Here is a 12,215-nt window from a genome sequence, read left to right as displayed (position 1 = left end):
CGCCGTCATGTCACCTCAGCTGAATCCGGCAGATTAGCCACTGAACTCGGCATATTTATCGTATTTCTGTGTTGTTTTATGTGGCTTTACACAGTCAGCTGCCTTTTGGACTTGTTTCCTACAATTATTTGATGGAATGTCATGCTGAATGCACTTAATTGTGCACACAAACCATTCACGTGGCCTCCGTTTCCCATGTGAGTAAAGTTATATACTTATACACCATCTCTATACATGTATTTGATTTATTTAAGATCATTTATCGTTTATATTTATATTTAGAGCTGTAATGCACTACAGAATCTGTCAAATTGATTAGCTGTAGGCTCTAGATCAGTCATCTGAAGCGTTGTCATACAGTGTTATGCTGGATTTCATCAATAGTCTTACATTAACTAACACAGACTATATCTGAGGTGTTTGGATGTAATTCGCGTTTTCCTCCTGTTGAGAAACGTCATAAGAACAATGTTTAGTGGCTCAATGTATTACAGCAGTGTTTTTAAAAGACTAAACACTTAATTGATATAGTGTACAAGCAAGCACAAGTGGTCAGAATACAAACGAGTCACAAGTGATAAAGTATTAAGCGTTCTCCCAAAGTAAACCAGGTGTATGAACCAGGTCCAAGCAAAATGCAGCATGCGTCTGTAGCTCCGCTCACTCTCCGCCTCTTTGCCCTTGTTTGGTATCCCGCCGTGGGTGTGATGACGCGCGAACAAAATGGCGACGGTTGGCCACGCCTACTTGTGGCTTCTTTTGCGCTCTTTAGAAACCTATGGGTGACGTCACGGATACTACGTCCATATATTTTACAGTCTATGGGCCAAACGTGCTTTTATGTTCCAAAAGCATTTTTTGTCGCTAGGCAATAACAAAATGCGTATGTACGTAATGTTGCTGCTGATAATGTTATAATTTTAATATTTAATAATATTGTGATATTCAAGATTTGTTAAGTCATATATAGCACCGGATAACTCAAAAGAGTGACCGCAATCTCTCCTCCATCTTTAAAAATCTCTGTAGTCGTCTTGACAACACAAACAGACGATTTAACAGAAACTCCGCCTCTGCTTTCATTTGATTAGAGAATGAAAAAGGTCAGACTGACATAACGCGCTTTTTCCGCTCGGAGTTTACTTTTTTCAACTGCGTGCTCAAGACATGCAACAACAAAAATACAAGGCAAAAAGGGGTTAAAACGTGGGACACACAGGTCGCATAAGCACAAAATGCATGCAGTCATGTATAAATGAGGCCTCCTAAGGCTGCATATAACTAACAGGATGTATTTTGTTATATTTTGCAAGCTACTTCACTAGCTTCTAACAATATTGATTTACAATTTTACATTTGCCAAAATGTTTTATTCAACTCAAAGTAATTTCGTGTGTGTCAATGGTTTCATTTTTACTAGTTCATGTTATTTTCACTGGAATTTTGAACTTCGTATACACGGAAAAAGTTATTTTTTTCTAACATTTAACATGCAATCAATTGAACATGAGATTAAGACTGAAACTAGCACAATTCTTAACTACTAGAATGGTCATTCAGACCGTTCATTTATAACATCATATTTACATTCGAAGCTAATATTTTGATTTTAGAATTAAACTTTGAATGTCTGTCGTCATAATTTATAAAGTCATTACCTACATTTTTTTTCCGCAATAAAATTTTTTGTTTTGAAAAACGTAAAGCTGTCTTTATTGATAACAGAAAGTTACATTTTTGTCAGAAGAAATGCATGTAGTCAATTTAAACATTACCCCATTGAAAGTAGAAGTACACTGAACTTTTTTTTTGTTTAAATTATATGGGTTTTATTTTACCAAAGTTATTAAATTACAAACTAAAAATGAAAAAATGACTAATAATCTATATATGATATGCAGTGGCATGAAATCTGTGATATACATTCTGTTTGCTTGCTTAGCTGTATACAGACATGATTCACTGAAATAAGAAACAGGACTGTAGATGTCTAGCTGACAAAGCACTTTTCATAGCTCAGGGACATTAGGCATATTGGTTCTGGCATAGTGCACTTAAAACAAATCAAATAAATCAAAGCTCTAAACTGATGTAATCATATAAAGGCCACTTTATTACCAGAGGTTCTGTCTGTGCCTGTATGCATACTTCTTTCATAACAACTAAGCCGGATAATGCTAGGAAGCTTCCCTGTTCCTGAATTACCCATTCATCCTTGCTGTCATTTGATCATCATCACCACAATGCGACTGGTGAGTTTGTTTATGTTGTGATTCGCCTGACCTGATAGTATGCAACACAGAAGATGCCTAGATAAACCTGGAGACTGCTGAGGAATTAAAACCAATTGTTGGTTGTGTCGAGTTAATGCAAAGCTCTTTCCCCCCTTCCATCCTGTAATGTTCGGTGCCTGTGTAAGCATGCTGGAGTTTAACTTGGCAAGCGTCCATAAAATGTTACATAACATACAAAACCACCGAGCAACTCTGAGACAGTCAGCGCAAACACGAGATGCGCTGAGTTAATGTGTTGAGGAAAGCAAAAAAGACGTGCAAAAAAAGCATTTCACTATCTGAAATATTGCTGAAGTTTATTGTGGCAGTGTGACAGAAAAATGACCCTAAGTCTTCAATCAGTCGCACCTTAAAAATCAATAATAGCTTGTCCTGGTGGCTGGTACCGAAGCTATACGAAACAGTCCAAATAGCTGGCGTCTTATCTAATATTTCACGTCTAGGCACCTCGATCTGGAGGAGGAGGATCTGACAGATAATCAGTCATTGACTTTTGCCTGGACTCTGTCAAACCTCCTTGTCCAAGAGCTGATTTATAACACAGCACCAAGCATGGCATAGTAAGTCTGTACGTTTCCTTGCCCTGTGGTTGACTCATACGTTCTATCCCAAAAGAAGTTTGTTCTTTTCCCCACTGAGGGAGAAAACAGATGGTTTTAAGAACAGAGAGAGAACTTCTATCCATCACCCAAGCATCCCGCCCCTTCCAGCTGGAGCTATTCCAGAATGGGCTTTTCACATTTTGGTTTCTACAGTGCATCAGAAATTCACTTATAAGCATGAAAGCAATAAAAGACAAAGAAGTAGAAGCAGGTGGTACAAGTAAGTGTGCTTTGACACTCTCAAGTGTTTAGAGGTGTGTCACATATGAATGAAATCTCGTTTTTTTGCACAAAAGATCATCTTTTAAAAGTTTTTGTTATGGACAGTGCATTCAAGTTTGACCTGAATCACACCCAAATCCCATTACCCTTCGCCTGGCCTTACTGTCCCTTGTACACCCAGAAGTGTTGTCAGGTAAAACAAGCAAAACATACTTTGGTAATAAAATAAACATATAGCATTCTGGAGGTTGCATGAATGCATTTACAAAGATTCTCCTAAATGATACTAGAACCAAAGCTGGCATAAATAAATCTGGTTTTGTGTGCCATAATGGCCGAATTGAAAGGCACAGATCAGTCTTTTCTATGTAAAGACATCTTAAAAGCACTTGTTTACCACATTTGCAGTGCGAATCTTGAGTTACTGATCAATACTTATTGTAAAATCTTAAATAAAAACCTAAGCCAACAAGCATCACTTTAAGTTTACTATTTCATTGAAACATTTATTTATACTGAAAAGCAGAAATTTTTTAATGTTTTTATAAATGTTTTATTATTAATTAAATAAACAATAAACTTGTAAAATGTCAAATGCACAAGGAAAAAACTTGAACTAAAAAGCAATAAAAATAGATTAAAGGGGTAGTTCACTCGAAAATGACAATCTTTCATCATTTAACACCCTTGAGCAATGTTTTGCTTAACTTTCTGTTGATCACAAAAGTAGATATTGTGAAGAATGTTGAAAACCAATATCCATAAATATCCATATATAAAAAATATATATTATGGAAGTCAATGTTTCCCTTTCTTTTGTTTAACAAAACAAAACAAAAAAACTGTCAAGAGTAAATTAACATTTTTGGGTGAACTATCAATTAAATAGAAACAAATAACTAAATTAAATCAATGAAAAAAAGTTATTTAAACAAATTACTTCAAATTAAAACAATTCTAGAATGTAAAAATCTATTAAAATAAAAAAGTTTTGAATATAAAATAAACTTACAATAATTACTACAATCAATATTCAAAGGAAAAAACAATCAGCCACATTCCACAACAGCCTACACAAAAATGTCCAACATATTCAATGGCAAAAGGAAAATCTCTGAGAGTGGACTGCTTTGGCTCAGGAATGAGTAAATGTTGTGGTTTAGCGAGACTTCAGTTCAAACAGCAATAAATCCTGTGCAGGACAGCACAAACAGCTGGCTCACTAGTTCAAACTCAACCACAGTTACCACACCTCACCTCAACATGACTTCTTTCACATCAGCAAACATCTAACACTACAAAAAAAGTAATAAATAGATTAAAATGCAGGTACTCTACCTGAATGTATGGCCATATCCTTCCACAAGAGAAGGATATGGATTCAAATCTTGTCCACAACTTATTAATCTATTTCCAGAGCAGGCAGCAGAACGAACACGGGATGAAGCTGAAAAGACTGAACTCCAGGGTGTTCGGCTCATAGATAACTCTTTCAACTGATCCAAGAACAGCAGGGTGTGTCTGTGGCCCTCACCTTCCTCCACTCAGCACCGGCGTGTGTGTGCACGCCTTATAGTCGAGGGTGTGTTGGTACAACTGTTTGTGTCTATTTGTGAGCCGCTTTCTTCCTTATTACTGGTTAAGTGCTGCTTTCAGACCCTGCTTTCAGCTGTGTTGAGCAACTCCCTTTTCCCGCTCCTCGAAGATATTTTTTTTCATTCCAGAAGAGAAGGGGGGGGGGGGGGGACTTTGTGTCCTGATTTGAGGTCATTCGTTTACTACAAACATAAACGTGTGCCGACTACAAGCCAGGAACTGGAGCCAAAACACATTCCAGATCACCTTTAGCCCTCTCTGTCATCTTTTACACTGCCTGCTTTCTGAGAGCCAGGATTTCGGCTCTGTACACAAAGTTATGCAATCAAGTGTTTGGGACAGCTCTCTGCTCTTACTTCCAAAACATATGCACTTGGAACAGTTTTTGTGATTACTCTTGTTGCATGTTGTTCATTCTTGTCAATTTTGGAAAAAAAAACTTAGTGGCTTGCCAAGAGAATATATTAAAAAACTATAGACCATATTGAAGGATGTAAACAAAAACAATGGTCCCAACATATTTCCTATTTTAAATTTTTAATTTCAAGAGCTTCCTAAAATCCAAAAAAAAAGCCACATATTGATAAATTATGTAATGATAGCTGTTTTAACATTAAGGTATGATTAAATTGTCTCTTGTTACAGTTATGAAATAGTTCGGCAACAAGCAGGAAATGTTTTTGGGTTAATGACGTGACCACATTAAAATGGTCTAGGGCAAATTAAAGTATTTTTACTTATTAGATAGCACCCTTGCATGTAAATTCAATATAAACAAAAGCAAAAGACTGCACTGCATTTAACATCAGTGAATAAAAAAAACAAAGACCCCAATATAAGAGTCGGTAGACAATTTAAAGTGCTCAGTTTTGTTTTGTTCTTATTCTAATGAGCAAAGAGGTTAAAAGTGGTGCAAGGAGGTTAGAAGCATGAAGGATGAAGCACTCCAGCATGAAGGAATGATGTTTGTAAGTGTTAAAACAGAACCCTGTGGGCCAGGAAAGTCAAGTTTTAGTCATCTGGTTCATCTAGTATTTCTATTCTAAGGATTTTTTTTTATTTCAATTTTAGCTTACTTTTACTCAATGACAAACCTTTTCCTGTCAACTATGAGAAAAAAAAGGTTTAAAATTGTTTTCCCAAGTATAATATATATATATATATTTATATATATATATATATATATATATATATATATATATATATATATATATATATATATATATATATATATATATGTATATATATATATATATATATATATACACACTGTAAACAATGCAGGGTTCCACCCAATTCCTTTATGTTGTCTCAACACAAATTAGGTTAACTTAAGTGTTTACACAAATTAAAGTGGATTGAACATAAATAATAATGGCCCCCATATAATTGTCTTAATAATAAGTAATAGTTGTCCTCCAACCCCAAATTTAGGAGAATTAAAAATTTTAAATGAACTCAAACAATGCAATTCTTAGATTTTTTTTAGAAAAACTTAATTGTTTTATGTTCAATCCAGTTAAATTTGATCACTTAGCTTAATTTGTGTTTTGGCAATATGAATATATTGTGTGGAACACACTTTTTACAGTGTAAACTAATATTAAACATTTTTCACACATTCATTCATTTTCTTTTTGGCTTGGTTCCTTTATTAATCTGGGGTCACCACAGCAGAATGAACTGCCAACTTATCAAGCATATGTTTTACGCAGCGGATGCCCTTTTAGCTGTAACCCATCTCTTGGAAACATCCATTCACACTCATACACTACAGAAAATTTATCCAACCCAATTTACCTTTACCGCACATCTTTGAACTGTGGGAGAAATCAGAGCACCCAGAGTAAACTCACTTTAACATGGGGAGAACATGCAAACTACACACAGAAACGCCAACTGACCCAGCCGAGGCTCAAACTGATGACCTTCTTGCTTTAAGACGACAGCACTACCTACTGTGCCAGCGCATCACCACAAACAACTTTATTTTTATTAACTATAGTTACAAAGATAAATAAATACTGCAATAAATACAAATTTCTTTGTTTATTTATGTTAGTAAACACATGCACTAATAGATCATTATTTTAAAATGTTATATTCTTTTCTTTTTAATTGACAGGTTATAGTAAAGCCTATAACAGTGTCTGCTCATCTTTGGTAAAAAAACTAAAAATAAAGCTATTTAAATCCAAAATAATTCTGTGACTAAGCATTTCAGAGCATCCCTATTTGCTCTATACTTGACAAATGATAAAAGCATGCAAAAAGCCAGTCTTGTTTTCCATAAGCGGTAAAGGTTGTCACTTCTGTTTTGTGCAGGAAAAGGGAAAAGTCCTGCATTGACATGTCTGCTACCACCATCAAACCATTAAGGAAGTGCAGCTCAGGGGGCTGAAGACTGAAAGAAAGGAGTGGTGACTGCAGGCCATGAGTTTCTGCAGTACTCTTACATGACATGCTTTAACTCTTAATTGGCATTCCTGTAGTTCTGGAGTCTCTCACAAAAAAACAACAACGTTCTATCACTCCAGTCACCTACCTACCAGCAAACTTACATACTGTAATAACAATATCTCACACGTTATTCAGAATGAACACGTAACATGTCTAGAGTGGGAAGGAAATTTTTTTTAAATATTGCAGCTTGTCTGACTTTTTTCCTACTGGCTCTTGTTTAACCTTCACTTCTCTAAATCACTTAGCTTCCTGAAGTCAAACTGAGTGTCTGTTGTTTATCAAAGGATTGAATGAACAGACTTTGAAGGGTCTTTCTGCGTGACACAGATTTAACAGCCCATTTTATTTTTATTAATGTACACTTCATTAGAGTACTACGCCCACAAGAGTTGAACATTCATCCTGCTGTTTAAAGAAATTGGTGCATTGCATAACTCTATGAGAGATGCACAATGCATAGACCAGAAGAATTTTTACATCGAGGCTAACATGTCAAGACTAACATGTTTTTGTATAAAAATTAGGGCTGTCAATTGATCAAAAAATTAACTAATTAATCACACTTTTTTGTAATAAATCATGTTTAAATAAATAAAAATACATGTAAGTGCCATTTGAATTTCAAAACAATCAATGCCAATAAACAAAAAATATTTCCATGTTGAATTCTAAGTGCAATACAAAAAAAACTTTTTTTCCGAAAATACAGGAATTGCAAATAAGGAAATTGGAAAATAATAATAAAAAATAAATAAATAAATAATAATAATAATAAAGTATTAAATACAAATGATTGTACTCATTGTAAAGTTGTATTGCAATTTGAGAACATTAATTATAAAGTAGAAACAATTTTGCTTAGTCCTCCTTTAGATTCAGCCAGTTGCCAAGACAGTCCAGTCTATTGACATTATCAGGGGACAATGTGGCCAAGGTATACATCAAAGGCACGTACCAAAGACTACAGACTTCTTACAGGAACTTTGGTCATACCATCTCTAAACATTTAATTCTAAACAGCTTTGAGGAATACGGACACTGCAAAGACTATAGAACACTCATAGAATGCCTTAAAGAGACTTTGGACACCGATGGTCAGCAATGTCAGGCCTTTTCTCTGGTTGCTAGGAAACACACGCACACACACATGCGCACACAGACACAGAGAAACACAGAAACACACAGACAGACAGACACACAGACAGACAACACTCGCAGTACAGCAAACCCGGTGAGCAACTCCCTTCAGATTCATCAACACGCACGTTCGCGTTCATCTAATTTGCTGAAACTAAGCATTCTAAAGTATGGCTATATTTTACAAGCAAGGATTCTGATACCGCAACGTGAAGCAGTCGCTTACACAAAAGTTGCGTGTAGGGGGGAAACATGTCAAATTTAAAGGTGCAGTAGGTGATTGTATTCAGAAACATGTTTTGTTGTGCTGGTTGAAAATCTCTTTACAGTCCAATAGTAATGATTAAAGTAAATGATCTTAATGTGTTTATATGCATTTTTATATTCGGGGTAAGGCATAAAACTAAAAAATGTTCATCCAATTAAATATTGTCGGGCCGACATCTCCCATTATTCTGATAGGTAGCTCAAACAGTCTGTCAGCAAATGTAGATTCGGACTTCTGCGCATCTGTTCACGCAGATCCGCCATTCGCGCATGCCCGCCTGCATGAGCGCCACGCATTCACGAGACAATCACAGACGCGGTAAAATCAAATGCTGAATTGAAACTTTTGAATGACACCACGATTGAAGTATTACTGTTAGACAGGTAATTTTCTGTTTTAAAACTATTTTAGTAAGGCTAAGCTAATGATATATTGTGTTGTGTTATGAATGACTTATATGCACAGATGTGTTGTTCAGCCACTGAAATCTCCTGGTGAAAGACTGATGCGACGATTTTCAGTTTTATAAGGGCTTTTAACAGCATCAATGTTGTAGATTTATATTTAGTTTAACAACAAAGCATTAGTAAATAGGGCTATTCCGCCTAACCTGCTTTATTGAGCTGAAGTTGCTTTTATATTCACATTGGTTAATTTTTGAACAATGACAGACTTTCTATACTGTTTACCATGCTAGTCTGAATATTCGCTCTGAAATAGCATGTAAGTGTGGCTTAGTAATAAATATAATTCCTGCAAGCCGCCGGCCAAACGCTAACTAACTGGCGAATGATTCGCCACAGCCATATCACCCTGCAGCCCAAGACCTGTTACTCACTGAAGCTAAGCAGGACTGAGCCTGGTCAGTACCTGGATGGGAGAGCACTTGGGAAAAACTAGGCTGCTGTTGGAAGTGGTGTTAGAGAGGCCAGCAGGGGGTGCTCAACCTGCGGTCTGTGTAAGTCCTAATGCCCCAGTAAAAGTGAAGGGGACACTACACTGTCAATGGGCGCCGTCTTTCGGATGAGATGTTAAACCAAGGTCCTGACTCTCTGTGGTCATTAAAAATCCTATGGCACTTCTCGTGAAAGAGTAGGGGTATAACCCCGGTGTCCTGGCCAATGTCCCTCTATCGGCCCATACGATCATGGCCTCCCAATTATCCCTATCCAATGAATTTGGCTCTATCACTGTCTCTCCATGTCTACCATGTAAACAGCAATTTTTGATTACTTTAAAGGACCAATCAAGTCAAGAAATGCTGAGGTTTTTCCTGGTCGCCATGCAATATCAAATCCCACTAAAACAACATCTTCCAGCAGTCCATTAATTGATTTATACTGAAACTTTCCTTCTAAAAGTGCTTCTTTGACCTTATCCATATTTCTTTGCACGTAAAAATCACGTCGGCCACAACAGGAAAAAAAAAAACTGCAACTGCGTTAATTTTTTTTACGTGTTAAATATTTCAAATTAATTACATGCGGTAATGCGCTAATTTTGACATCTCTATTCAATTTTTTCTCCATTTTGACCTTCTGTCCAAAGTGAGACAGCATTTTTAGGCAATGAAATCGTATCTTATCCAAATTGGATAATCTGGAACACAAAGCCTTCGCTCTTTACTATGGCTTCTGCACCACCTACACTTGTCACCGCTATAAAGCTGACCAATCACAGATTTAGCGTTCTGTGTTGTCCAGACTTGTAGTTACATTTTTTAAAAAGGTGCACGTATACAATTTTTTGAAATTGAAATGAAATGGAGATGGCAAATGATCAAAAGCTGCGATTCTCATGCAAATGTTGTCAGGAAAACACAGTTTTGTGATCAGTAGTAAAGAGTGTTCTCTTGTGGAAACTATACAAATAGAATTCAAATTATTTAACATGACTAATAAACACAAAACTACAGAATCATCTCACAGAATGATTTATTTTAAACTAGGGCTGTGAAATTGATAGAAATCAAATCTCAATTGCAATTTAAAACATTGTAATTGGTTAAATCGTAAGAGGCTGCAATATAAATGTATATAAAAACAAAATAACAAATAACATCTGAGGTGAAGTGCTTCCCCTCACTGTTAGTCCATTTACAGTAAAAACCTTCGTGCTTTTTCTCAACATGTTGTTGCGATCTGTCAAAAAGGTAATCATTTACTTAAAACATGCGTAGTAGAGGGACAAAAGCTTTTTCAGTGTGAATGGAAAACTTTTAGATAACGATTGGAAAAGGCAGTTGGATTTAGAGTGTTATTAAAAGTTTTTATTGTAGATGTAGCCTTAGAGTACATGACAAAAAAAATATTTTAACTAACAAGTCAGCATTTAAAGTGACATAGTAAACAGAAAAATAAAAATAACAGCCCGTAGTTACAAAAACATTTGTATGTTTTTGACACCCACCTTTTGAATATAAATAATCTGATTAGTGCCAACAAAAAAAACAACACTGTTTCATCTTTCTCTTGACACACACCATCTCAACTGTTCCTCAGTGGTACCAGAAGCAGCTGAAATAATTAGGCAATTGCGCAACACATACTCTGTCTCCTGTTGTAAAGCAGTTGAGACTTGCATGTTTCTGCACATATAGAAATGTAACATTTGTTTGCTGCTCAACATTCTGTTTCTGTGCAACAACTCTGCAGCGCTAAATTCTACCGATGTTTTAATTAAATTAGCTAGTGGCAAATGAAATAGTCTAGAACAGATTAGAGTACAACATAATTTAAGTTGGGAATTTAATTATTTTGTCAAATTATCGAATTTATAAAACTAAGTGATATAACACATCTAATTATGACATTAATCATGTTAATGGTCCTACATTTGGATATGCACAAAAAGAGTGCACATTTTGCAGGATTTGGGTTTCAGAAAAAATAAACTGAATAGGAACATTCTATTTTTAATGAACTTTCATTTAATTAACATTTTTAATAATCGAGGACCTTTATCTTCATTAAACAAGTTTTTTTTCTGCTATTGTACTTTATTGTAAGCTCATTCTGCAAATGTATTTAATTAATTTAGGCTACATTTTATACAGCTGAAGGTAAAATTATTGGCTTAATAAATTAACAACATTTATCATGTACTGCCATCAAGACAAAGACAAAATAAATGTGTTAAGAAATTTGTTCTTCTTTTTATTTATTAATTAATTTATTTTCATATTTATTTGGCAGGGACAAGGACCAATAATAATACAGAAAAGAGCAAGAATTAGTCAAAAGGTTGGCGATGGTAAAATAGTCGCCCTAAAAAAATAAAACAATTAATCAATTAAAAATAAACACAAGCTTCAAATCATTAATGTCTCTTCATTACAACAGCACTTGGGTAATATTGAAACAAGAAATAAAAGTTAATATTTCACATAAGGGCTAATCATTGCCTTTTAACTGTGTATCCAAGGCAAATGTTTACAAAAACAGACCATTATGTTGTCCATCAATGCAAACGCAATTATTCATAAAGTCAAAAAAAGCTAAAAATCTATCTAGGCAAATTCTAATTCAACTAATTAAGAATAAATGCAACAAAATCATAATCATTATTATTTTGGTCATAGTTGTAATCACGATTATTCAAAACGATCATCATTTGAAGTCAAAATTATTAGCG

General features: G+C 35.1%; 1 protein-coding gene across 15 annotated transcripts in view; it reads right to left on the bottom strand.

Moving 5' to 3' along the window:
- mrtfab (myocardin related transcription factor Ab) overlaps positions 1–12,215 on the bottom strand; it is a 70,564-nt gene that overhangs the window by 41,064 nt on the left and 17,285 nt on the right. For 6 of the 15 annotated variants that reach the window (XM_087275152.1, XM_087275158.1, XM_087275156.1 and 3 more), the window contains exon 1: positions 4,457–4,576. The exons of the other annotated variants lie outside the window; for them this stretch is intronic. In XM_087275152.1, coding sequence (XP_087131278.1) covers positions 4,457–4,472 — 16 coding nt within the window. In that variant the 5' untranslated portion in view covers positions 4,473–4,576. Of the gene's footprint in view, positions 1–4,456; positions 4,577–12,215 lie in introns of those variants that run through there. 15 annotated transcript variants of the gene reach the window in all.

Source organism: Danio rerio, chromosome 12 (genome assembly GCF_052040795.2).
Source record: "Danio rerio strain M-AB ecotype USA chromosome 12, GRCz13ab, whole genome shotgun sequence".
Classification (NCBI taxonomy): domain Eukaryota; kingdom Metazoa; phylum Chordata; class Actinopteri; order Cypriniformes; family Danionidae; genus Danio; species Danio rerio.
Note: the sequence above shows the minus strand (reverse complement) of the source record. Positions and strands in the feature narration are given on the sequence as shown.